This window comes from Aspergillus versicolor, assembly GCF_001890125.1.
Source record: "Aspergillus versicolor CBS 583.65 unplaced genomic scaffold ASPVEscaffold_5, whole genome shotgun sequence".
Lineage (NCBI taxonomy): Eukaryota > Fungi > Ascomycota > Eurotiomycetes > Eurotiales > Aspergillaceae > Aspergillus > Aspergillus versicolor.
Window position 1 is genome coordinate 1,514,344 of NW_024467528.1, and position 20,608 is coordinate 1,534,951.

General features: G+C 48.6%; 9 protein-coding genes across 9 annotated transcripts; 5 read left to right on the forward strand and 4 right to left on the reverse strand.

Annotated features, from left to right (window-relative positions):
* Positions 1-735: 735 nt before the first annotated feature.
* Positions 736-1,724, forward strand: ASPVEDRAFT_42123 (uncharacterized protein). The gene is made up of 3 exons (XM_040812507.1): positions 736-1,128; positions 1,197-1,513; positions 1,576-1,724. Exons 1-3 carry the CDS (start codon positions 1,071-1,073, stop codon positions 1,627-1,629), a joined length of 429 nt encoding a protein of 142 aa, XP_040668381.1. The 5' UTR covers positions 736-1,070; the 3' UTR covers positions 1,630-1,724.
* A 142-nt stretch (positions 1,725-1,866) lies between these two features.
* On the reverse strand, positions 1,867-3,515 carry ASPVEDRAFT_133239 (MFS transporter; the record flags this gene model as incomplete). The annotated part of the gene is made up of 2 exons (XM_040807010.1): positions 1,867-2,888; positions 2,954-3,515. The coding sequence occupies 2 exons, from the start codon at positions 3,513-3,515 to the stop codon at positions 1,867-1,869; spliced, it is 1,584 nt and encodes a 527-aa protein (XP_040668382.1).
* Positions 3,516-4,086: 571 nt separating this feature from the next.
* On the forward strand, positions 4,087-5,766 carry ASPVEDRAFT_42124 (mismatch-specific DNA-glycosylase). The gene has a single exon (XM_040812508.1). The coding sequence runs from the start codon at positions 4,391-4,393 to the stop codon at positions 5,453-5,455; it is 1,065 nt and encodes a 354-aa protein (XP_040668383.1). The 5' UTR covers positions 4,087-4,390; the 3' UTR covers positions 5,456-5,766.
* Positions 5,679-6,604, reverse strand: ASPVEDRAFT_42125 (SBDS family protein). The gene is made up of 3 exons (XM_040812509.1): positions 6,103-6,604; positions 5,882-6,005; positions 5,679-5,766 (listed from the first exon to the last, which is right to left on the reverse strand). The coding sequence occupies exons 1-3, from the start codon at positions 6,261-6,263 to the stop codon at positions 5,701-5,703; spliced, it is 351 nt and encodes a 116-aa protein (XP_040668384.1). The 5' UTR covers positions 6,264-6,604; the 3' UTR covers positions 5,679-5,700.
* A 419-nt stretch (positions 6,605-7,023) lies between these two features.
* ASPVEDRAFT_132573 (putative Rho guanyl nucleotide exchange factor) lies at positions 7,024-9,822 on the reverse strand (the record flags this gene model as incomplete). Its single annotated transcript, XM_040806933.1, has 6 exons — positions 7,024-7,988; positions 8,046-8,280; positions 8,337-8,486; positions 8,612-8,812; positions 8,866-9,156; positions 9,220-9,822. The coding sequence occupies 6 exons, from the start codon at positions 9,820-9,822 to the stop codon at positions 7,024-7,026; spliced, it is 2,445 nt and encodes an 814-aa protein (XP_040668385.1).
* Positions 9,823-10,485: 663 nt separating this feature from the next.
* On the forward strand, positions 10,486-11,411 carry ASPVEDRAFT_29186 (putative 26S proteasome non-ATPase regulatory subunit Nas2; the record flags this gene model as incomplete). The annotated part of the gene is made up of 3 exons (XM_040810197.1): positions 10,486-10,650; positions 10,723-10,795; positions 10,846-11,411. 3 exons carry the CDS (start codon positions 10,486-10,488, stop codon positions 11,409-11,411), a joined length of 804 nt encoding a protein of 267 aa, XP_040668386.1.
* A 566-nt stretch (positions 11,412-11,977) lies between these two features.
* On the forward strand, positions 11,978-13,511 carry ASPVEDRAFT_169383 (Ran family GTP-binding nuclear protein; the record flags this gene model as incomplete). Its single annotated transcript, XM_040808684.1, has 5 exons — positions 11,978-12,044; positions 12,209-12,336; positions 12,413-12,566; positions 12,624-12,829; positions 12,888-13,511. The coding sequence occupies 5 exons, from the start codon at positions 11,978-11,980 to the stop codon at positions 13,017-13,019; spliced, it is 687 nt and encodes a 228-aa protein (XP_040668387.1). The 3' UTR covers positions 13,020-13,511.
* Positions 13,512-14,518: 1,007 nt separating this feature from the next.
* On the reverse strand, positions 14,519-18,264 carry ASPVEDRAFT_29188 (DEAD/DEAH box helicase; the record flags this gene model as incomplete). Its single annotated transcript, XM_040810198.1, has 4 exons — positions 14,519-14,533; positions 14,592-16,067; positions 16,125-16,902; positions 16,964-18,264. The coding sequence occupies 4 exons, from the start codon at positions 18,262-18,264 to the stop codon at positions 14,519-14,521; spliced, it is 3,570 nt and encodes a 1,189-aa protein (XP_040668388.1).
* A 1,073-nt stretch (positions 18,265-19,337) lies between these two features.
* Positions 19,338-20,468, forward strand: ASPVEDRAFT_151246 (uncharacterized protein; the record flags this gene model as incomplete). Its single annotated transcript, XM_040808261.1, has 2 exons — positions 19,338-19,769; positions 19,871-20,468. The coding sequence occupies exons 1-2, from the start codon at positions 19,369-19,371 to the stop codon at positions 20,466-20,468; spliced, it is 999 nt and encodes a 332-aa protein (XP_040668389.1). The 5' UTR covers positions 19,338-19,368.
* Between the last annotated feature and the right edge of the window lie 140 nt (positions 20,469-20,608).

Consider the following 20,608-nt stretch of genomic DNA (forward strand, 5'->3'; position numbering starts at 1 on the left):
AGAACAATCGGATTGACGAAGGAATCCGCTCTGTGTGTGAAGGGCGAGGCCACAATCGGCAGTTCCCACGTACTGTACCCCTTATGGTTGTTATCAGCCTCAGTTCAAATTATTGCAAGATCAACCCGGCATATTGAAACTGCCCAGAGATACAAAGAGAAACCCGTGCGGACATGCGCCTGAACGATAGGTTCCCCCCGCTTCATGGGGAATTGAGACTGATTCTTCAGGCCTCAGAAGTTTGCTCTCGTCGCATTTGCGACTGATCAATCAGAGGGCCTAAACGGCCAGACCCCAGCGGGCCGCTGGATCGTCTTCCCGCGAATCTGCTGGAGAATATCTCCACTCGTCACACCCGTGCATCGCACTAATGCAGTCAATCATTCCTGTCCCCGCTGTCTTCGATGCCTATTTGCTCTGCTCCTGGCTCTCGTCACTCCCCTAAGCGCCGGGCTGGGGAGACCCTCGTTCAGATGCCGCTGCCCCTCTCCAATCATTGATTTTTGACCTTCGTGCTCTGAAGAAGCCAAGCGGGGTCGCGGGCCATCGACGAGTTCCTGGCGCCTGATTGGTTTGCAGCTAAGAATCCTTGTAGGCGAAGACCGTCCAACCTTTCCCAAGCCTCTCATGGATGACAAAATACAAGGCGCCACGCCTCGTCGCCATGCAAAGCTATGTAACCGGCTCTCCTCCCACAATCATTTCCTCGGAACAAAGCTGCCTGGGCGTGGCATGATACTTGACACCATCTTCGCACGATCCCTCTCCGTTTGGTCTCGGCCGGATTGTGATATTGGCGAAACTGAATCCCATTGATTCAAGTCTTGTAAGCCACAAATATAGGCGAAGGGTCAACAAGAGCAACAACTAGCGACTCCATCTGCGATGTCACATTGGACGGCGATTTTGCGAACGAGATTCTTCAACGAAGTAAACAACTGAAATACAAGCTCCCGATCCTCGATTCTTTACTCCCCCAGCAAGCCTACTTCTGCGACAAAAAACGTGCTTTCGCTGGACGAAAGTATCGCAAACCATCCTCGTCGCCAACACACCCATTTCCACCCAAGATGGGTAGGCTTATCAAAAACCACTGGGCTCGCCTCATAGTCCTCACAGCGTCAGTCTGTACGTACAATCCTCAGTGTCCCGCTTCTAGTCAAACCAGGAGACTTAGGCTTACAATCAAAACCCAGACCAAATAGGTAGCGCAATCGAAGCCTTCATCTGGCCGAAAATATTTTGGGACACCTGGACAAAGAACCTCGACGGCGCCGTCAAACCAGTACCCGTCCTGCAAATACTCAACCTCCTAATGGGCCTGCTCGGCGTCGCATGGGAATGGCCATTAAAGTATTTCGCCGGCACAATGCCGCACCGCAGCATCGAATTCCGCCTCTTACTCTATCCCCTCAGCTCGATTCTGGCGGCGCTTATATACCAAGGCACGAATGCCGCTATATACTACCTCGTTGGGATCGCGGTTTACTTCTGGGCGTATAGTGAAGGCGAGGTGAGTTGGTGTCTTGGACTTTAGCGCTGAGGGATAATTTGGCTGATAGATCTGCGATCTAGGTTATATGTGCCGAGCCTTGGACGTTACCCAGGCGAATACCTTCGAAAGTATAGCATTGCATGATATTACGCGGCGTTTTGATATGGCTTTGGGACTGGTGCTCTGGTAGCGCTTCTTGCATCTACATCGACCTAACATATTTAGACATAATACCCACGAGAACTAATGACTATTACAAACTTTACCTGACATATCTCCTCATTCCAAACCATGTATTCATAAATGGATATGTCATAGGCCTAGCTAGCGCTTTATGGTGCAACAAGTACATGAAATATTTCTACCATCTATCACTCCAACCTCCTCACATCAAAGCTCATCCTCATTCTCTCGCCGTACCTCAGCAACGCCCACGGCACCGGAATGCAAGCAACCGCAATAAACCCTAACAAGCTATTCCCCCACCCCAATCCCAACACATCATACATCCGCTGCCCAGCCAACGGCAACAACGCACCCATAATACTCCTTACAACCATAATAGCCGCCAACGCACTAGCCGCATACACACCAAACGCATCGATAACATATCCCATGATACACACAAACGCCGCAACATTACCCACACCCACGAGCGCGGTCCCAATCTCCGGGACAACCCAATGCATCTTGTACTCGGCCGCCCAGCCATACAGGAACAAGCCGATGGGGGTGAAAAGCGCGCCGATGAGCAGCGGAGGGAGGCGGTATTCGGGCTTCATAGCCCCTCCGGATGGGGAAGATGGGGTTGGTTTTGATTTTGCCTTGACGATTCGGTCTGAGATGATGCCGATTATAAAGAGGCCGAAGAGGGCTCCTATGCCGATTCCGAGGAAGCTTAGGCCGGATGACTTGGTTGGGAAGTGGTACTGGGTTTGGAATACGGAGGTGAATGTTGTGAACATGAGGTACTGGTAGCCGTAGAGGATGCCTCCGTAGATGGAGAGGGCGGACACGATGGGGGAGAAGAGAAACATTTTGGTGGGACGGGCAATTGCCTGGATGAAGAGCTGTGAGGAGCGGCGGTTGTGGCTGTTGATATTGTCACATTTTGGACGTAGGTTGGTGTTCCGTGTCTTTTTGATGAGATGCTGGGTTTTGCGCTTGAGAAGCACCGGTGGGTATGTCTCACGGAGGAAGAGAAAAGACAGGACGGTGAGAATTCCCTCGATGATGGTGAGGACCCAGAATACCCAGCGCCAGCCGTGTGCAGCTACGAGGTAACCCCCTGCTACGGGTCCGATGACAGGGCCTAGAAAGATGCCCAGTGCATACAGGGCAAGGACTCCTCCACGCTTCTCTTGGACGATGAGGTCTGCAATTGTACCACCTCCTATAAATTTCAATGTTAGTATACCGGCAGGGTGCATTAAGGAGGACAAAGGAGGAAATACTGACCATTGGTGAGTGGCGCAGAGCCAAAACAGCCTTGTAAAAACCGAAAAACAATAAGCATACCCAGATTTCCACTAACTGCACAGGCCGCAGAGAAGACAGTAAACCCGAGATTGCAAATATCATAGATGACCTTTCTTCCCACCAGCTCTGAGCCAGGAGCCAGGACCAGCGGCCCAACGGCAAACCCTAGCACATACACCGACACCACAAACGAAGCCAGCAACGAGCTTGAGCTTCCAAGTTCCGCCATGAGCTCTGGTACACCAGGAGCGAGCATTGAAGATGCCAACTGGGTGATGAATGTCAACGTGGTGACAATACCAACATTGGTGAACTTAGCTAGGCAGCTGAAGTTAACGGGGTTTTCTGGGTCATAGAGGCCATCCCAGTCGACGATACCCTTGTCTATCCTCTCTTGGGAGGACTCGCTCGAGCTAGATGTGGGCGTAGAGCATTCGCTTGAAAAGCTGCCATCTGCAAGGCCTTTCTCAGGGTCTGTAGTAGTATGAATGGTGACTTCTGTATCGAGTCTCGGGGTTTTCCCAGAAATTAGGAACGCCATGTTGCATGTGAAGATTTGACTCCGCTGGAGGCTGGGGAGTGATGTGGTCAAGATAGGTAAATGATCTGGGAATTGCAGGCCTTTTATTCTCCGTCTGGCGGCCATATAGTTTGACGCCCTTCGGTGTCAGGGAAGTTTAGCAAACGAGTGAATGTAGCGACCAACAGGTGAACAGGAAACCAGGCCCGTGAATTCACAATTTTGAACCCGATTCATAGCTATTAAGCCTAACTGGTAGTACCATGCATGCTCCCTATAACCGGAGCATTGGGACATAGGGCTACGAGGGCCCTTACCTATGAATAATGAATATGAATGCAAACGGCTTAGTTCCGCATCATGTCAAATAGTCAATTCAACTATGGTCAAGATCTAAGTCTAGATTTCAATGGCCCCCTCTATCTCCGTCTCTCAGCCTCTACTATTGACGGGCGTTTGGAGATCGACAAGCATGGAATTGATGCTTCTCTGCGTATGCACCGCACCTAGCCGCCTCCGCAATTGTGCATCAGTATCGCCGTTGATAATACTACAAATGGGGGTACTACTTGCTTAACGCACGATTAAACAAATTTCCTCTTCAAACTAAGCTGTAGGCAACAATACTACTTGCTGGCGATGTTTCTGCCTCGGTGCCTTGATGCACGTGATTTGCCATCGTGTTGATCTCAAATTTGGTTTTGAAGTCTTGCAGCAACCAAAGCCCAGAGCTTTTTGAATACGAGATTTCTAGCCCAAGGATTCCTCATAGAATCCCGCAGAAAGTCCGGCAAAACAAATAAATAGCCCTTCGTGACTGCTAACCTTCACAACAGTCTCTCACAGGCCCCGAAACCCGCCATCCAGCTCACCAAGCAAAGGGCAAAGCAGCAAGCATGGAGGCCCAAATTTCTGAGGCGATAAAGGACAACGGCTCCAATTTTGGCGACGACGATGTCCCTGTTAACCAGATTACAAGCTTCAACGGTGTCCTAAATAAGTACGTACACGTTTCGGAAACGACAAGCTCCTCAACCCAGGAGACAAAACGCCAGTTAGATACTACCGTCATCGACACTCAAACGACACCCAAGCGAAGGAGACAGGGTCCTATATCATCAATGACCACGGCATCGTCGCCATCATCAGACGTGACAACTCCCAGCCGCATCACCCGCTCCAAATCCCGCTCATCAACAACAACACCAACCTCAGCTTCACCCTCTCACACGCCTAGCTCCGAATCCACCTCAACCCCAGCCCTCCCAAGTACGCCCGAACGACGACCGGCCTCCCGCTCTCGCTCCCTAAACCGCAAGACATCCTCCCCCTCCTCTCTCCCAACCTCCCTCCTCAGAGACACAATCCCCGAGAACCTCACCCTACTCCTCGTAGGCGTGAACCCAGGCATAATGACCGGCACAACGGGCTTCGCATACGCACACCCCTCAAACCTCTTCTGGAAACTCCTCCACTGGTCCGGCATAACCACCATCCGACACCCACCCTCAGATACCTACAAGCTCCCGGAACTATACAACGTGGGAAACACGAACATCGTCGAGCGAGCCACGCGCGACGCGAGCATGCTCAGCAAAGCGGAGATGGACGCCGGTGTGCCCGTGCTTGAAGCCAAGGTTGCCGCGAAGAGGCCCGAGGCGGTGTGTCTAGTGGGCAAGAGTATATGGGAGTCTGTGTGGAGGGCGCGGAAGGGGAGGGCGATTCGGAAAGAGGAGTTTCGGTATGGGTGGCAGGATGAGTCGGAGAATATGGGCAAGAGTGGTGAGTGGAATGGGGCGCCTGTGTTTGTGGCTACCACGACGAGCGGGCTGGCTGCGACGATGTCTCTTCCGGAGAAGCAGGCTGTGTGGAATGAGTTGGGGAGTTGGGTTGTGAGTAGGCGACAGGCTCAGGGTAGGAATGCCCTTCAGGGTCAAGCCGAAGCTCAAGATCGGACTTAGGCTCCAGATTAAATTATTTTACAACCTAAATTATAGCCAGAGATTTCTACGATATATAGATATATATTATTCTGGGGGAAAGCATTCCTTTCATGTCATTTCATTTCATTTCTGTCAATCTAGGGCTCATACTAACGCCCTAGATAAAGTATGGTAGTACAATCCCACGGCATCAAAGCCATCTCATTCATCCATTATCATGCAATAAAACAAGAGTAAAAAGAGAACCGCTCCGCTAACAGCCATCAGGTTTGAATACCGGCACCACGAGGTCCGTTCTGGACGTTGGTATTTCCGCCTCGTTCCCGTTGCTGTAAGCAGTCATAGTCAGCATCATGTCCGTATAATCACCAATGCAAGCCAAGCCAATGAAGATCCAATTCAAACAAAGAAGGATTCATCAGAAGCGGGGAAGATGACACATACAGTATACCCTTGCAGCTCCCCACCCTCGAGGATCTTCTTCACGCACTCCTCGTCATTGTGAGTGCCGAATTCGTTCTCAAGGCTGGCTTTGCTCGCGCCATCGAGGACTCCTTGAGAGCCGTGGCTGCATTTATGTTAGTACTGTACTATTCTCCTTCCGAATCTCTTTCTTTGTCTTTGCAGTGTGCTGCATGTAGAGTGGGGTGGTTGAAGAGACGTACTTGTGAGTGACGAAGATCTTCCACCCGTTCACGACGTCGGAAAGTGGGATTGTGGAATCGTTCTTCCAGTTCTTCAGTGTAGTGGCATCATTGACGAATACGATGAAGTCGTCAGACTTGCCCTTGTAGAAGATCTTGTTGGTAGGGTCGTTGGCGCGCATTGTGGTGAGTATATGAGGTGTATTTGAAGTGTATAGAGTTGAGAGTTTGGTTGGAGATATGTCTAGACGTATATTCGATAGAGGAGGATAGATTATCGAGAGAGAGTATGAAGAATTGAGAGAAAGAGGGGTGTCGCGTGAGGTATATAAAGAGCTGGAGTGGAGAGGAGGAGCTGCTGGCGTGATGAGTATTGGTGACGTCACTCGGGTGTGCTGGGGCTTGAGCTTCGGTGAGTTCAGCTTGTTTGACGAAGGCTAAGCAGCAGTTGACGATAGACTGGGGCTTTTGATGTTCAGGGGTTTATTTTTCTTGAGAAAATTGGGCTATTTGACTCCATTCTCCCTATTACCTCCCTCCGGTGTATATAGGTCCCTGTGGTCCTTGAGTAAAACCCGCAATGCCATCAGCACCTTCGACGTCATCGGTATCCTCCGAAGGTTCTCGTTGTTGACAGCACTGATCCAAGCTCTGTAGTATGTCATTCTTTCCCTTTTCTGGTTGCCTTGTTATGTGTCCCCATGTGGAGACTTGCCCTCATCTTTATTCGGTCTTGGTGGTGGTCTCAATGCCTCATTACGTCTCGCCAAGTCTAATAATATCCAGGTGCCCCTTCTCATCCCCACAGCGACCATGTACGATTACATACATTCGGAGTAATAGACGGTTCCGTTAGAGGAGTAAAACATCATCTCATATAGCCCACTCTGAGCCTCTGGCGCTCCGCCGCTGACTCTTCCAATCCATAAGTGTGTTGCATCATCACGCTCCACCAAAATTCGAGCTGGCATTCTTCTTTGATCGCCGCAATGACATGGAGTTGAATATCGACCAGATACCCTTGCGCGGAAGAGGAACTTCTGAACATTCGAGGCTCTTATCTACCTTGACTACTGGCTGCGAGTTAGGACTATAACTGGTCCTAGGGCTATTTTTCACCCGCATCGTTTTGGAACGGCCCAAGAGCAGGGCGCTATCTTTGTGCAGGGTCCAGCCCTTATCATGGTCCAGGCTATGGCTGAAATCAGATGCATCCCGTCTCTTTCGCTTGTTCGGCTTTTGTTGTTTTTCGTCAGCCTCATCGATTCCTTGTGGTTCACTTATATTCTGCAAAGTGGCCGGTAAGTTTATGGAGCTAGATCGGTTATATCGCTTTGACCGGAGACTTAGATGCCTCATTATCGAACTCGACCCGAACAAAAGTTCCCCCGTTGCTAGAAACATGCCAGGATATGGAAGTGCATCCCGAGTGTAAATGTGCAGAATGACGCGCTCTAGACGGATCCTATCTTGTCTTCTAGCCATGAATGTCAAGGGCTGCGAGACGAAGGAGGGAATTTTATAGCGTTCTAGTTCACCATCAATCTGTTGGGGCTGACCGTGCTTGTGCGGGCAATGTGTCTTCCGGATGATTATTGCTTGTAAGTTCGAACGGGCTCGTTGCATACCTGTGGTGCCCAGAGTTTGTAGTGAAGGTCGGCGTGATAGTTGAGGTACAAACTCTGGAACCTCCTCCTCTGGCACAACGTCTAGAACCAGGAATGAGAATCTCCGTTGTTCGGACGATATTGCATTCGGCACCTCAACCGATGCCGCCACAGACTTGAGAATGCCTGTCTTCCATTGCTTCTCTTCCGCCGCAGACGAAGCACTCAGAACAAGTTCAAATTTCTCGTCATGAAGCTGGAACAATAACTTCCAGGAAAATATACAGTAATAATCATAACCTATGAGGGCGTTAGTAAACGAGGGAACCCCCTTGTATACCGTCATACACAACATACCTTTTCCATTCGTTAAGCTATCTATTCTCATGTCGGAAATGTATAAACAGGCAAGTGGCCGAAGTTTTCGGTCTTCGCCGTTCATTCTGGCAAGGAAAAAATGATGTTTAAATAAAACGCATACCATGAAGGCTCCAGTTACCTGTCTGGGTTGGGTAGACGCTCGGTAAGTGACATGCAATACGCCACAGAGAGTCATAGGTCCTAGCTGTTTATAAATATCGACAGTGGTGATCTATCAGTACAGCGTTAGTCACATCTTACCTACTTAGATATAGACAGCATATTTACAGATTTAAAATCGAGCATTTCCTGGAGGAAGAAGGTCTTCTCAATAAGATTTCTGTTTAGTGTGGTCGAGGTAGCATCGTTGATCTCCGCTAGGAGGTCGCGGACACTCCCCAAAACCCGCCGAATTTCATCGTGCGCAGATGGATCATCCTGAATATGAGTCCATCTTAACAGTTCTTGAAGCAAAAGCGGGTATTTGCAGAGGCGCTGAGCGGGCTAAAGTTCCGTTAGTGAAACCAGGGCTGATAATTAACAGATGGATCAAAGACACGAACCTTGATAAGGATATCATTCAGGCATAATGATTTGTTGCTGTAGAGGGAACGTGTCTCGATGGATGCGGTTGATCTCATCAAAGCCTCTAAACCTTGCTCAAAACCTTGCCAGTTCCGAATTGACTTGCGTAAAATGGACGCATCCTCTGTTAGGAGTTCATAGTTCTCACAGAACTCTTTGTAGTATATGAAAGACTTTGACTACAGTCCAGGCTCAGTCTTGGAACGGGAACGAGAATGGGCAAGCGACGTACCAAGCATCCAATCTCTCGAGCAACTATGAGAGCTTCGTTTGCCTCTGAAGCTAGTTCCTTCAAGCGGCGATCAACTAACACCTTTAGATTTTGCGTTCTCAGTGACCGGCCAGGGAAAGCCGTAGCACTCAAATCACCGGCGTGTGGGCGCATTACTCGCTCGATCTGCATTCGAGAGAGATTATACGTTGGTATCAGGTTCTTAATCCGGCTCAGGAATTTCTCGTGGGCTTCGCGGATGCTTTGGACATTGTAGTATATTTCGGGGCGCGCTGATACCATCAAGAGCAACTACAGAGGCAAACATACATTAACTCGGAAAGTGCGCAAGTACAAGAGAGCTATGGTACGTACATTCGTAAGAGCCTTCAGGTCAAAGATGTAATCAGACTCCGTTGTGATGATCTCTTGGAGCACTTGCCGTCGTTTGGTAGCACGGGCTTGGGCCTCCTCGTCAATTGAAGTGGTCAAAGTCGGTCTCAGACTATCAATTGAGTTCCGGATGTCGGATTTGCTTTGGTTTGTGGTACTCTGTGTAGTTCTCCTTGATCTGATAACACTCTGACTCGTAATGCTCATTGTTGCTGTCTTGATGGTACCTAGGTGGGAAGATTTGCCAGAGCTCTTCTCCCATTGCTGTTCCAAAGAGCCTTGATGAGGTGAAAGGTATCTTGGCCCGCCATTTTCCTGGGAAGTGCACTGCCAGCCTTCAATATATGGTTGTGGTTCAAACGTCTTCCTAGGTCGTAAACTGTTCACCCATCGTTTGAAAGGTGAGGAAATCGGACTTCGGTCAGAAGGAACTCGATCAATACTACTGGTAGTTTCCACGCAGTCTTGAAACTGAAGCTTCTCATCATCTGGTTCCGTGGAGTTAGTTTGAATGATATCGGACTCAGAGATCACCTTCCTGGAATTTAGATCCAGGTTAACGAGCGAATCGATGGACAACTCCATACTATGTGGAGGTACGTTCTGTCAAACACAGTCAAAGCCAATGGACAAAAGCTTACATGCTCAGTGATAAGAAAAAAAGGTCTTGCTCTGGGTGTATTACTCACATAGCAAGTCGGAAGCCACGACCGGGCTGATCAACACAATAGAACGGGAAGGAGTGAGAGGGAGCGCGTCTGGGTCAACCTACCCCTCGACTCTTGCGAAGGTAGACATTGAAAAAGCATCCTTTGTCAAGCATGATAGTTCTGGTTACTATGTTCTGTATTCTAATACGGAATTATCTGCGGCCGTGCAATATCACCAAACTCGAATGATAGACTACTAATTCTTGAATGCCATCCAGAAACAATTTGCGGTCTCCTCAAATAGGAACACATTCAAATTCAATTGACTGTGAAAGTATGTTTTATCCTACTCTTATGATTGTGTACCGTATTCAAACTTTAGAGTAAAATAAGGTATTGGGTAGAATAAAGGGTAGGGGATGGATATAGTATCTGGTTTGTAAGACACGGCGGACATGCCAAGCGTCGCACCCCAGATCATCTTTCAGATTTCCTCCAACTCCGACAGACTTCCCCGCCCGCCACCAAACACTCACTATTCAATAACACCCACAACCATCGCTTCGATTGCCTGAATCATGTTCTAGACCCCTTTATAATGGGTATACCCATGGCCAACAATCTGCATGCCCCGACTGTATCCTCCGGATCTATGTCCGGAGGGGTTCCCCACGATCTCTCGAAGCTATCGATGAACGACCTGATGAAACACAAGGAACGAATCGAAGAAGAACTATCAGCTCTTAGCAGTGTGCTTGGATCTGTAAGTACAAGACTTTATTGGCGTTTTTTGCCTTTCATGATCATATTTAATGACTTATCTTTCGTCTACTAGCACGGTGTTAATATGAGCACCTCGCTAACGACATTTGACGGCTTTCCGCGGGATGATATCGATGTTGCACAAAGTAAGAAACTTCTTCCTTTCCATTACCATAGTCGCTGAGACCTGGTTCAGTTCGTACCATCCGAGCACAAATAATTCGACTTCGTTACGATCATAAAGAGGTCATGACCGAGATTGAGAAAGGCATTCATTCTCATTTCGCCGGGCTTCAGAGCGCAACGAACAACACACTCCCCACCAGAACTACAAACGGCTCCGTTCCTTTGTCTTCCGAAGCTACTTCATCAGCGGCCGATACGAGTGGGTTAACACCATTTGCGAAGGTAAACACTGTTGTGGCCGGAAGTCCTGCTAGCCAGGCCGGGTTGCAAGCTGGTGATTCTATCTGCAGCTTTGGCAATATTAATTGGCTCAACCATGAGCGCCTCTCCAAGGTGGCAGAGGTGGTTCAACAGAACGAAGGAGTAAGTGACTGTCTCCCTGCAGTGGGCTTGCCATCTAGTGCGAGCCAACAAGTATACGCCCAGCTGACTGGTATCGTTCAGCGCACAATCATAGTGAAAATTTCACGAACCGATGCAACTCCCGGAAATACCACAAATTTGGACCTGCAACTTGTGCCACGTCGCGATTGGGGCGGTCGTGGGCTGTTGGGTTGCCATCTTCTGCCCATCTAGCAACCGTGAATTTGCTTCAGGCACCTCAATTGCATCAACTTGGGCTCTAGACATGATAAGGTCTGACATAGGCGTCTTTCATGTATGACGCTTTATCAAACGAATGAGGGCCGAAGACAGGAATGTGACATGATTTGATAATGAGTTTTGTATGAAGTAGCATGGACGGCGTTACTCATTTACAGGTTGTTAGCTATGTATTAAAACTCGGACATCTGGGCATAGCAATGAGACATGAAGTCAATCCTATTTATACTCAGCAGTAGTGGCATCTCCGTCCTCAAATTATTCAAAAAAGAGAGTTCAAACACGCGGGGCATGTTGCCTAAGGCGATCGGCACGTGACCACAAAGACAGTGACCGACTGGAGGCAAAAATTCCATCACCAAAACTTGAGTCGCTCATCTCTTCGCTCACTCTATTTTCTCCCTGTCAATTCCCCACCCCTTCTATCCCCATCGTCTGTCGCGTCTTTCGACCGTCGATTTCTGACCCTTCTTGTCTTGTGTCGGGTTCCGTTCTGAAATCTTCTATTTTCCCCTCCTTAATTTCACATAAACAACAAAATGGCTGAGCAGCAAGTCCCAACCTTCAAGCTCGTCCTTGTCGGTGACGGTGGTACTGGAAAGGCAAGTTTCCATCGATATCCCGCGACCTTTACAGCCCCTATAGCTATTATTCTATTTTCAACATCTTCGATCTTCCGACGTCCTTCCGTCGTCTTTTTGCTCCTTCGCAAGCGACCATCAACAATGAGGCAGAATCCGGCGTCCCGCCGCTTCCAGATCGTCAACAAGAACTTCAACTAACCTCAAAATTTCTCTCTTCACAGACCACTTTCGTCAAGCGCCACCTTACTGGTGAATTCGAAAAGAAATACATCGCTACTCTCGGTGTCGAGGTTCACCCCGTCGGTTTCACCACTGTATGCCCCGCCCGCTGGTAACCCCGCTTCGGCCTTTCGCCGTTTCTCTTGTCGCTTGAACTAACGTTTTCAACAGAACTTGGGCGATATCAAATTCGACGTGTGGGATACCGCTGGTCAAGAGAAATTCGGTGGTCTGAGAGATGGGTACTACATCAACGGACAGTGCGGTATCATCATGTTCGATGTTACCTCCCGTATCACCTACAAGAACGTTCCCAACTGGCACCGTATGTGACAACATTTACATTTCCTAGCAAAGCCTCATCGCTTACCACCGCTTACAGGTGACCTCGTCCGTGTCTGCGAGAACATCCCCATTGTCCTCACCGGTAACAAGGTCGATGTCAAGGAGCGTAAGGTGAAGGCCAAGACCATCACCTTCCACCGCAAGAAGAACCTCCAATACTACGACATCTCCGCGAAGTCCAACTACAACTTCGAGAAGCCCTTCCTGTGGCTCGCCAGGAAATTGGTTGGCAATGCCGCTCTGGTCAGTGGAAATCCCGAACCCCCGCCATCTCAGGAAAGTATTGACAGAAATTCTCTAGGAATTCGTTGCTGCTCCCGCCCTTGCACCTCCTGAGGTGCAGGTCGATACCCAACTCGTTGCAACATACGAGGCAGAGATGCAAGCGGCTGCCGCTCAGCCCCTCCCCGATGAGGAAGACCCCGACCTCTAGATCATCACTGATCGGAGAGGGTTTTGGATCGGACCACGGGTCATACCCCTATGCCCGTCGTCCAACTCCAATAGAACGAACACAACTTGGAACGTTTATGCACGCAAAGTCTCAAATCACGATACAATGATAAGCGGTCGGTGGAATTGGTCTGAGCAGGGCTGGCATGATATTTGCTTTGATTTTCCTTTTCTTTTTCCCTCCATTCAATATTTACCACTAGTAGTCTAGACTCCATTCCTACACCGAAAGTTTATATGAGAAAAAAAAATCGCAGCTATTTCAGTTGTCGGGAAGAAAAGTTTCTTCATCTATTACTCTTCATCTTTGCAGTTCTTTTTTAAAACTTGACCTGCCGGAAACTCAAGTGCTCATTCACACACTGCTATGTTATCATGGAAGCAGGGATGAAAATAAGAGTGTATATAGATACAAACGGTCAGATTAATTAATGCGCAGGAACTATAAAAACCACAGTAAACGATTTACCCGCAGGAACTGGATATAGAACTGAATATCGAAAATTATGTTCTACAAAGCACGCCCCCACGATATCAGGACCAGGCAGCGCGAACACAATCCACCTAACCAAGTAGGTATCATCCATTGACCTGCCATAAGCAGCCCAGGCACATAGTCCATCGCCACTGCAGAACTATTGAGCAAGAGCCTCTTCCCACAAACGCCCCAAATAAGACCCACGTGACATGCGCAAAAACGGTGAAGCCAATGCAAGTTTAGCGAGAAAACGACGTCATCGTTGGGCGACAATCGTGTGCACGGACCTATCTGGTCTATCTACAGTAAACACTGGGGCTTTTCCAGGTTATCAGACAATGCCAGGGCTGTGATTATTAATTCTTCCGGCGCTTCGATATGCAGTCGGTCTGATATGGTAGGTTTGTATCATTGGGCAGCTATACATGTACCCCGGATGGGTGCATTGAGGTGAAATGTTAGGCAGCAGTGAGGGACTTTGAGCCTTGCAGCACCTGTCTGTCTGTCTATGCGATGCCCGGGGGAGATTTTTATCCACCCATTGGGCTGGCATGGGAGGGATTGTGCCCTGTTTTGCGTCGTCCTCGCCTGGAAGGACTAAGCAAGGTGAAGGAATGGTTGCCTGCTGGAACCTACGTTCTACACGGGAAAGCAGCAGTCGGTTTTTTACTAACCCGACCTTGTTGGTGTGATGGGGCTTGATGGGCTCAGTGCTATTCAAATAGACAATCCAGATATCTAAATGGGGGTCTAAAAAGGAAATCCACCTACGCAACCATACTATCATTACAGGAAAGGAAGCCCCAGCAAGAGAAACAAAGATATATGCACCTCGCTTCTGGAATATTGCTGACAAAAAGTAGAACCCGAGAATATGTTGAGAAACAACATGAATAAAACTCGATTTGAAACACACTTAACGGATTGCCCTGGGTATATTGAAAACAGTAATAAAAGAGAGCCCAGATACCCCAACGCCGTCCGTAGATGATATAAAATGCCTAATTGTTGATTCCCTAAAGCAGATATGTTAGTCACTTGTAAATCTTCAATGGGTCTTCTGGGGACACGTACAAATAAGTATGCAAGCTCCCTGGTGCTCAGCCTGGCGATGTTCTTCGATTCCTTCTCGTCTAAGGCGCCATCAATGAGAGCCCTCTTTTTATCTTGAAGTTCAATTATACGGTCTTCAACGGTTTCCGGGACGAGGATTCGATGAATAAACACCTCGCGCAACTGCCCAATCCGATGAGCACGGTCAATCGCCTGCTCCTCGATGTAAGGGTTCCAGAATGGATCAAAGATCACCACGTGGTTTGCGGCGACAAGATTCAACCCAGAATTGCCTGCCTTCAAGGATACCAACATGACCTTGCAGTCAGGATTATCAGTAAACTCCATCACGGCCGAATTACGATCCGCTGGCTTCATGCTTCCATCGTATCGACGATAGTGATGTCCTTCGCGTGCAATTGGAACCTCGAGCAAGTCCAGAAGAGATGTGAACTGGCTGAAAACAATGGTCTTCTCATTATCCCCCCGGTGGTCAACGTTGCGTACTATCTCCATTGTCTTCTCAATTTTCGCGCTCGTGATCCAGGTCTTTTCCAGTCGGCGCAAATACTTGCGTTTCGACGCTTGGTTCTTCGCTGCTTCTTTTTTGAGCTCGGCGAGTGTCTTTCTAGGCCTGTCAACCATTTTGCCTTTGCCCTTCCCTTTCGATCTCCGAGCAGGGGTCGAGTCAGTGTCACTATCATTCACAATGAACCCAGAAAGTGTGCCTTGCTCATCGTCATCACTATCATCAGTTGCGTCGTCATCATCATCATCGCCGGTAGGTTTGACCACGGAGTCTAAGCCATCCAATCCAGCCACATCTCCAGAGGACTCGGGAAAATGAACTTTACGGAAGGACGCATGATCCGTGATTTTCTTGGGGTCGACAACTCCACGGCAATTTGGACATTTCACTGCCATTGCTCCATCAATGCCCTGCTGAAGGGAGAGTGATGGGTCTGATATTCTGGAGAAACATTCAGAGCATGTTCCATGTCCACAAGGGAAAAAGATTATAGGGTTATCCACTGCATCAATACAGATGGGACACTCAAGGTCATCATTATCCCTCAGACGAATAACGACTTCGCCACTGAACTCCTTGGCATTCGCGATGAAATCTACCCCCTCGGTAGTCTCGTTGAGCTTGACGCCAAAATCGCTTATCAAGTGAGGGTGGCAGCAAGCCTGTCGGAGGCGAAGGAGAAGAACTAGAATATTTGAGTAGTTTCGTCCAACTGTGCCGGCTTGAAGATATCTGTTGAATTGGAGTTGAGTTCGGTTTTCCAACGACCTGTAAAATTCCAGTTCGTCGTCACTAAACGCAGCATGCACTTTCTCTGAAATCCGAGGTTTTAGGTCGAGGATGGGTTTGCCGTTTATTTTTGAGTCCTTTGTCCGCCGCAAGAGAACAGCCTTCAGCAGAACGCGAAGCTGCGTCATTGCCTTGTTCTGTAAATTCTGGCTGTTGCTTTTCAATGGCCGGCCAAAATCCTGATTTCAGCAGTTAGTAAAATCCCGTAGAGAATCCACATAAGTTAGGATACGTACTCTTTGAAATTTCTCTAGATCCCCATAAGGACGGTTGCGCAAGAATTTTAACAATGAGTGCAACTCTCCAACATTGTTCATCATGGGAGTCCCACTCATGCACCATCGATAGGTCGCATTAAGGCGGCAACACGAAAGGGCAGCCTTGGTGTTACGGTTCTTGATGCACTGAGCTTCATCGATTATTACTCGATACCATTTGCTGGTAGGTCCAAGACAGGGTAAAGTCTTCAGGTACTGCCTGGTCAGCGTTGGCTCCTCTGCACCGGACCTGAGCAGCTCGTCGTATTTCTCAACGCGGTTCAACTCCGAGGACAAGGTTCCAAACGTGGTGAGAACAACATCGTATTGTTTCAAGTCCCTGAAACTCGCGGCTCGCTTGTCACCATGCAAAACGTAGACTGATAGTTGATGACCCGGCCGAAGCATCTTCTGGATTTCTCGCTTCCATTGCTGCATCAAAGCAACAGGTGCAATTATCAACGTTGTTTTCCTCTCGGAATCAGTTGGCGGACGAGATACCATAAGCGCAATCGCTTGGAGGGTCTTTCCCAGGCCCATGTCATCGGCTAAAATACCACCTTTTTGTTCACTTTCCTCCTTGGATTTCATCCAGGCTAATCCAAGCTTTTGGTGGTCTAGTAGCGAGTACTTCAGAGCCTCCGGGGTTCCTTCACGGTCTTGCTCCGCGATATCAGCATCAGGCCGGATAGTCTCCAGTAGCTGCTTGATTTCCTCATTGAGTTGCTTCGAGTCTGTTCCATGATCGTATAAATCTCTGCACGTACTTATATTAGCGAAACGAGGGAAACGAAATAGCGATCAATAGGGCAACTTACTGTAAATCGTGTCTTGAAAGAGGATTAGGGTAATCATTGCCCATGAGCCCATTAAACGCACTCTTGAAAGAACTGTGGGATGGGAGAAGGTTAAATTTGCTCGGATCTCCCATGAAATGATCCCTAGTTGCTCTTAGTGTCGCCATAGCTGATTGCATAGAATCCGCCCACGGAATAGATCGAGGACCACCAGGGCCACTCGGTCCAGGTACGGCACCATAATAGGGTTGAGCGCCACTGTCTGGGCCAACAAAAATCCCCCTACTCGAAAGAGAAGGCTTCTGGGTCGGTCTTATGCCCGTATGGAGGTGGAAGTCCCCCGGTGTGATTTCGGCAAGATCGCTATCCTCATCGCTGTCGGAGGGGATCCTTGGAGAATCAAATTGCGGGCCCATAAAATTATTATTGATGCCGAAAGATGGAGCGGGTCCATAATTAGTTGGCCTTGTGTCTACTGGCAATGGTAGAGTTCCGTGGCTGGTCGGAAAAGTTGGTTGATGAAATGTGCGTTCCTGAGGCTCGGGCTGTATAGTGGGTGGAAGAAATGAGCGTCCAGGGAAAGAGGGCTGTGAACGAATCGGCGATGAAGGGGCTTGTCGTGGAGGTGATGGCTCATCACGCGCCAACAGAGTGCGAGCAAATTGCTCATCGCGACGTTCTTGCTCCTTCCGTTCTTCCAACCATCTCTCCGCTTGTCTTTGTTCTTCTTTTAGAGCACGCATATCATGGGTATCAAGTCCCAATAACTCTAAGAGATCGTCGCCATCATCCTCGCTGGTTGACTTATCACTTGGACTGCTAGCATCGCGCGAGGTTGACGAGCTGGAATGATTGAAAATAGAATCAGTCCTGAACATGGCCGCTCGCTTGGATGATTCCTGGCCTACATCGTCTTCGTCATCATCGGCAAATCGGCGTTTTCGAGCGTAGGAGTTTTCTCGGGGCATATCTGATTGCGAGTTTCGAGGTCGAGAGGGTAACGAGGAAAACGCAGGACGGCCAAACTGGGGTGGGCTCGAGGGAATCGTAGGTCTCGTAGAACTCGGGCCATCAAGCTGGGCTGGCGGTGGGACTGGACTTGCTGAACTTATGGGGTGATGAAAATAGCGACTGGGCGATTTGCTGCTGCGTAGTTCAGCGAGCTTCGTTTCGAGTTCTTTAATCACATCCAGTGTTTCTTGTCTTTGTTCTGCGGCATCAGGACGAGAGCAGTGCGAGTCGTCCAGGCTCTGTAAAATAACTCGATGCAATTCCAGTTCCTCCTGGATCTCAGCAATTGTCTCATCAGCTGATGACGCCATTTTTGGAACCGAGTGGTGCATGCAACGGCGCGAAAAGCGTGTCGGAAAGGCAACCTTTATGCGCGGGTGGAAAGGCCGCGAACGAGGCTTCGGGCAAACGACGAGTCCATGGGAAAGCAGGAGGAGAGACGGTGGTGTGAGCACCAGGCGATAGGCGGGTGTTAAGTCAGATTCGAGGAAAAGGCGAGAAGAGAGTGAGGCAGAATCACTGATGAGTAGCGACAGATACGGGGGTTGACTTGTGAGGCTCGAGAATCGCGGCGGGCGATCATTCGTTCTTGGCGTGTTGCGCCTCGATAACGATAACACAATGCGCCCCGAGGCAGATTTAGTGAATGTTTGCCTTCTGGAGAGTCAATGCTGCCTGGAAGATTCGAGAACTCTATCTCCACTGACTGTGTTCAAAAAAAGTTTACAAAATCTTTGAGCTTCGGGTGGCAAAAAAACTTTCCAAACTTTCAAGAACACCGAGTCAGGTCCGGGCCAAAGTAATATATTACCATATACGGCAATATATATATTAACACTCGCACATTCAAGCCATAACTTCTGATATTATACCCGTTCAATAGACAGACAGCAGAATAGTGACCTACAGATCAATGAAAGCCATCCTTTCATAATTTTATTGCTATCTCCTATTTTTTAGAATCTTTGTTACAGATTTGCCTTGCAATTACTCAAATGTTAAACTACCTGTTCAATAAGCTCTCCTGCTCGTTTTCCAGAACCAACAGAGGTAATCCACCGACACAGCTTGGAGGGAAGGAACTGTACGTACTATTCACAGAGATAGCCTCTTTCTGATTGAGTTGATCGCATAGCCGTCTTGATCCATGGTCTGGAGATTTAGCCCATCAGATAGGCTCAAGGCTCCAATTGGATCATGGACTGGGCCTGAGTATACCCGATCTAGTCTAGTTGATTCGCAACGAATACAAGAGATGGTGCAATAGGAATGGCAGGATGGAGTCGAATTAACCGAATGAGTCAAGTAGCAGTGTCTTGGCATTAAAGTACGAGAAACCCCGGGATCAACGAGTGCTTTGGCTTTCAATACCTGCCTCATTCTTAGTGGTTTCTTAGAAAATAAACCCAGGCGCTATGGTGGAGGAATCCGCCTATTCTACGGACCAGGTCACGGCATGGCTCCAGCATATCCGTCTTCCAACGTCTTACTCGGAATATACCGTGAATCATGGCATCTTCCCGAAAACGTACGAGGCCCTCAGTACGTTGATGAGATGCCAGATCTCGAAATTTCCCTACGAGAATCTTTCTGTCCATTACTCGCCGACACATTTAGTGGACATTCGCCCGGAAGTCCTCTATGAAAAGTTGATGGGCCCAGGAAAAGATGGAGCCAACGGAAGAGGAGGGTATTGCATGGAGCTCAGCATCTTCTTCTACCATATGCTTCGTGCCCTGGGGTTTCGCGCGTATATGACCGGAGTCAGGAACCGTTCGAGAACGAACGGGGTGCCTGGAGGAGAATATCAGGGATTGTAAGTACCAATGGCATTATCCATTTACCAGAGGTGCGGGTGAATCGCACTCAACCATGCTCCGTGAAGTAGTTTTTGACTCACATGCTGATATGAGATAGCACTCATATCAACAACATTGTACACCTCCCTTCCGGTCAACGTTTCTCCATCGACGTTGCGTTCGGCGGGGATGGGCCAACAAGTCCGCTTCCCCTTGATGAGCAGGGACGAGCCGTGAAAAACCTTGGCCGTCAAGAGGTCCGACTTATCCATGATAATATCCCAAAACATAGAATCAAGGATACCAAACTTTGGATATACCAGTACCGAAATGCGCCGGAGAATGACTGGAACTCATTCTATAGCTTCGCAGAACTCGAGTTCTTTCAGGAGGACTTTGAAGTGCTGAATTTGTGGGGATCCGCAAGGACGTTGCACCGGTGGACTGTCCTGGTTGTTCGATTCTTGCGGGAGGGCGAAGATGTTCAGTTCTCTGACAACCCCAACATCCGGCTTGACGATGATGACATCAAGATCGTCGGAAAAGTCATGTTGGTGGACAACGTGATCAAAGTCAACCTGGGAGGAAAGACAAATATCGTGCATTCATTCGACTCGGAAGAAGGCAGATTGCAGGCTCTCAAATATTATTTCGGTATTACGCTCACGGAGCAAGAGGCGCAAAGTATTCGAGGCTGGGATAAGGCACTAGGCTAGACTTCGTTTTTGGGGGTTGGAATATTACACAGCAGCTGGGATAAATTGAAGAGTCTTGAGATAAAAGGTATATAGAGAATGACACGAGATACTAAACCTCTTTCACATCAAAGTGCCAACAAATTCAGGGATATATTGTC

Excerpts from the sequence above, each read along its gene's own strand:
- ASPVEDRAFT_42123 (XM_040812507.1), top strand. The coding sequence starts at position 1,071 with ATGGGTAGGCTTATCAAAAACCACTGGGCTCGCCTCATAGTCCTCACA. Across the intron at positions 1,129-1,196 it reads AGTCCTCACAGCGTCAGTCT|ACCAAATAGGTAGCGCAATC; the intron begins GTACGTACAATC and ends ATCAAAACCCAG. Across the intron at positions 1,514-1,575 it reads GGGCGTATAGTGAAGGCGAG|GTTATATGTGCCGAGCCTTG; the intron begins GTGAGTTGGTGT and ends TCTGCGATCTAG.
- ASPVEDRAFT_42124 (XM_040812508.1), top strand. The coding sequence starts at position 4,391 with ATGGAGGCCCAAATTTCTGAGGCGATAAAGGACAACGGCTCCAATTTT.
- ASPVEDRAFT_42125 (XM_040812509.1), bottom strand. The coding sequence starts at position 6,263 with ATGCGCGCCAACGACCCTACCAACAAGATCTTCTACAAGGGCAAGTCT. Across the intron at positions 6,006-6,102 it reads AAGATCTTCGTCACTCACAA|CCACGGCTCTCAAGGAGTCC; the intron begins GTACGTCTCTTC and ends ACATAAATGCAG. Across the intron at positions 5,767-5,881 it reads GGGAGCTGCAAGGGTATACT|CAACGGGAACGAGGCGGAAA; the intron begins GTATGTGTCATC and ends GACTGCTTACAG.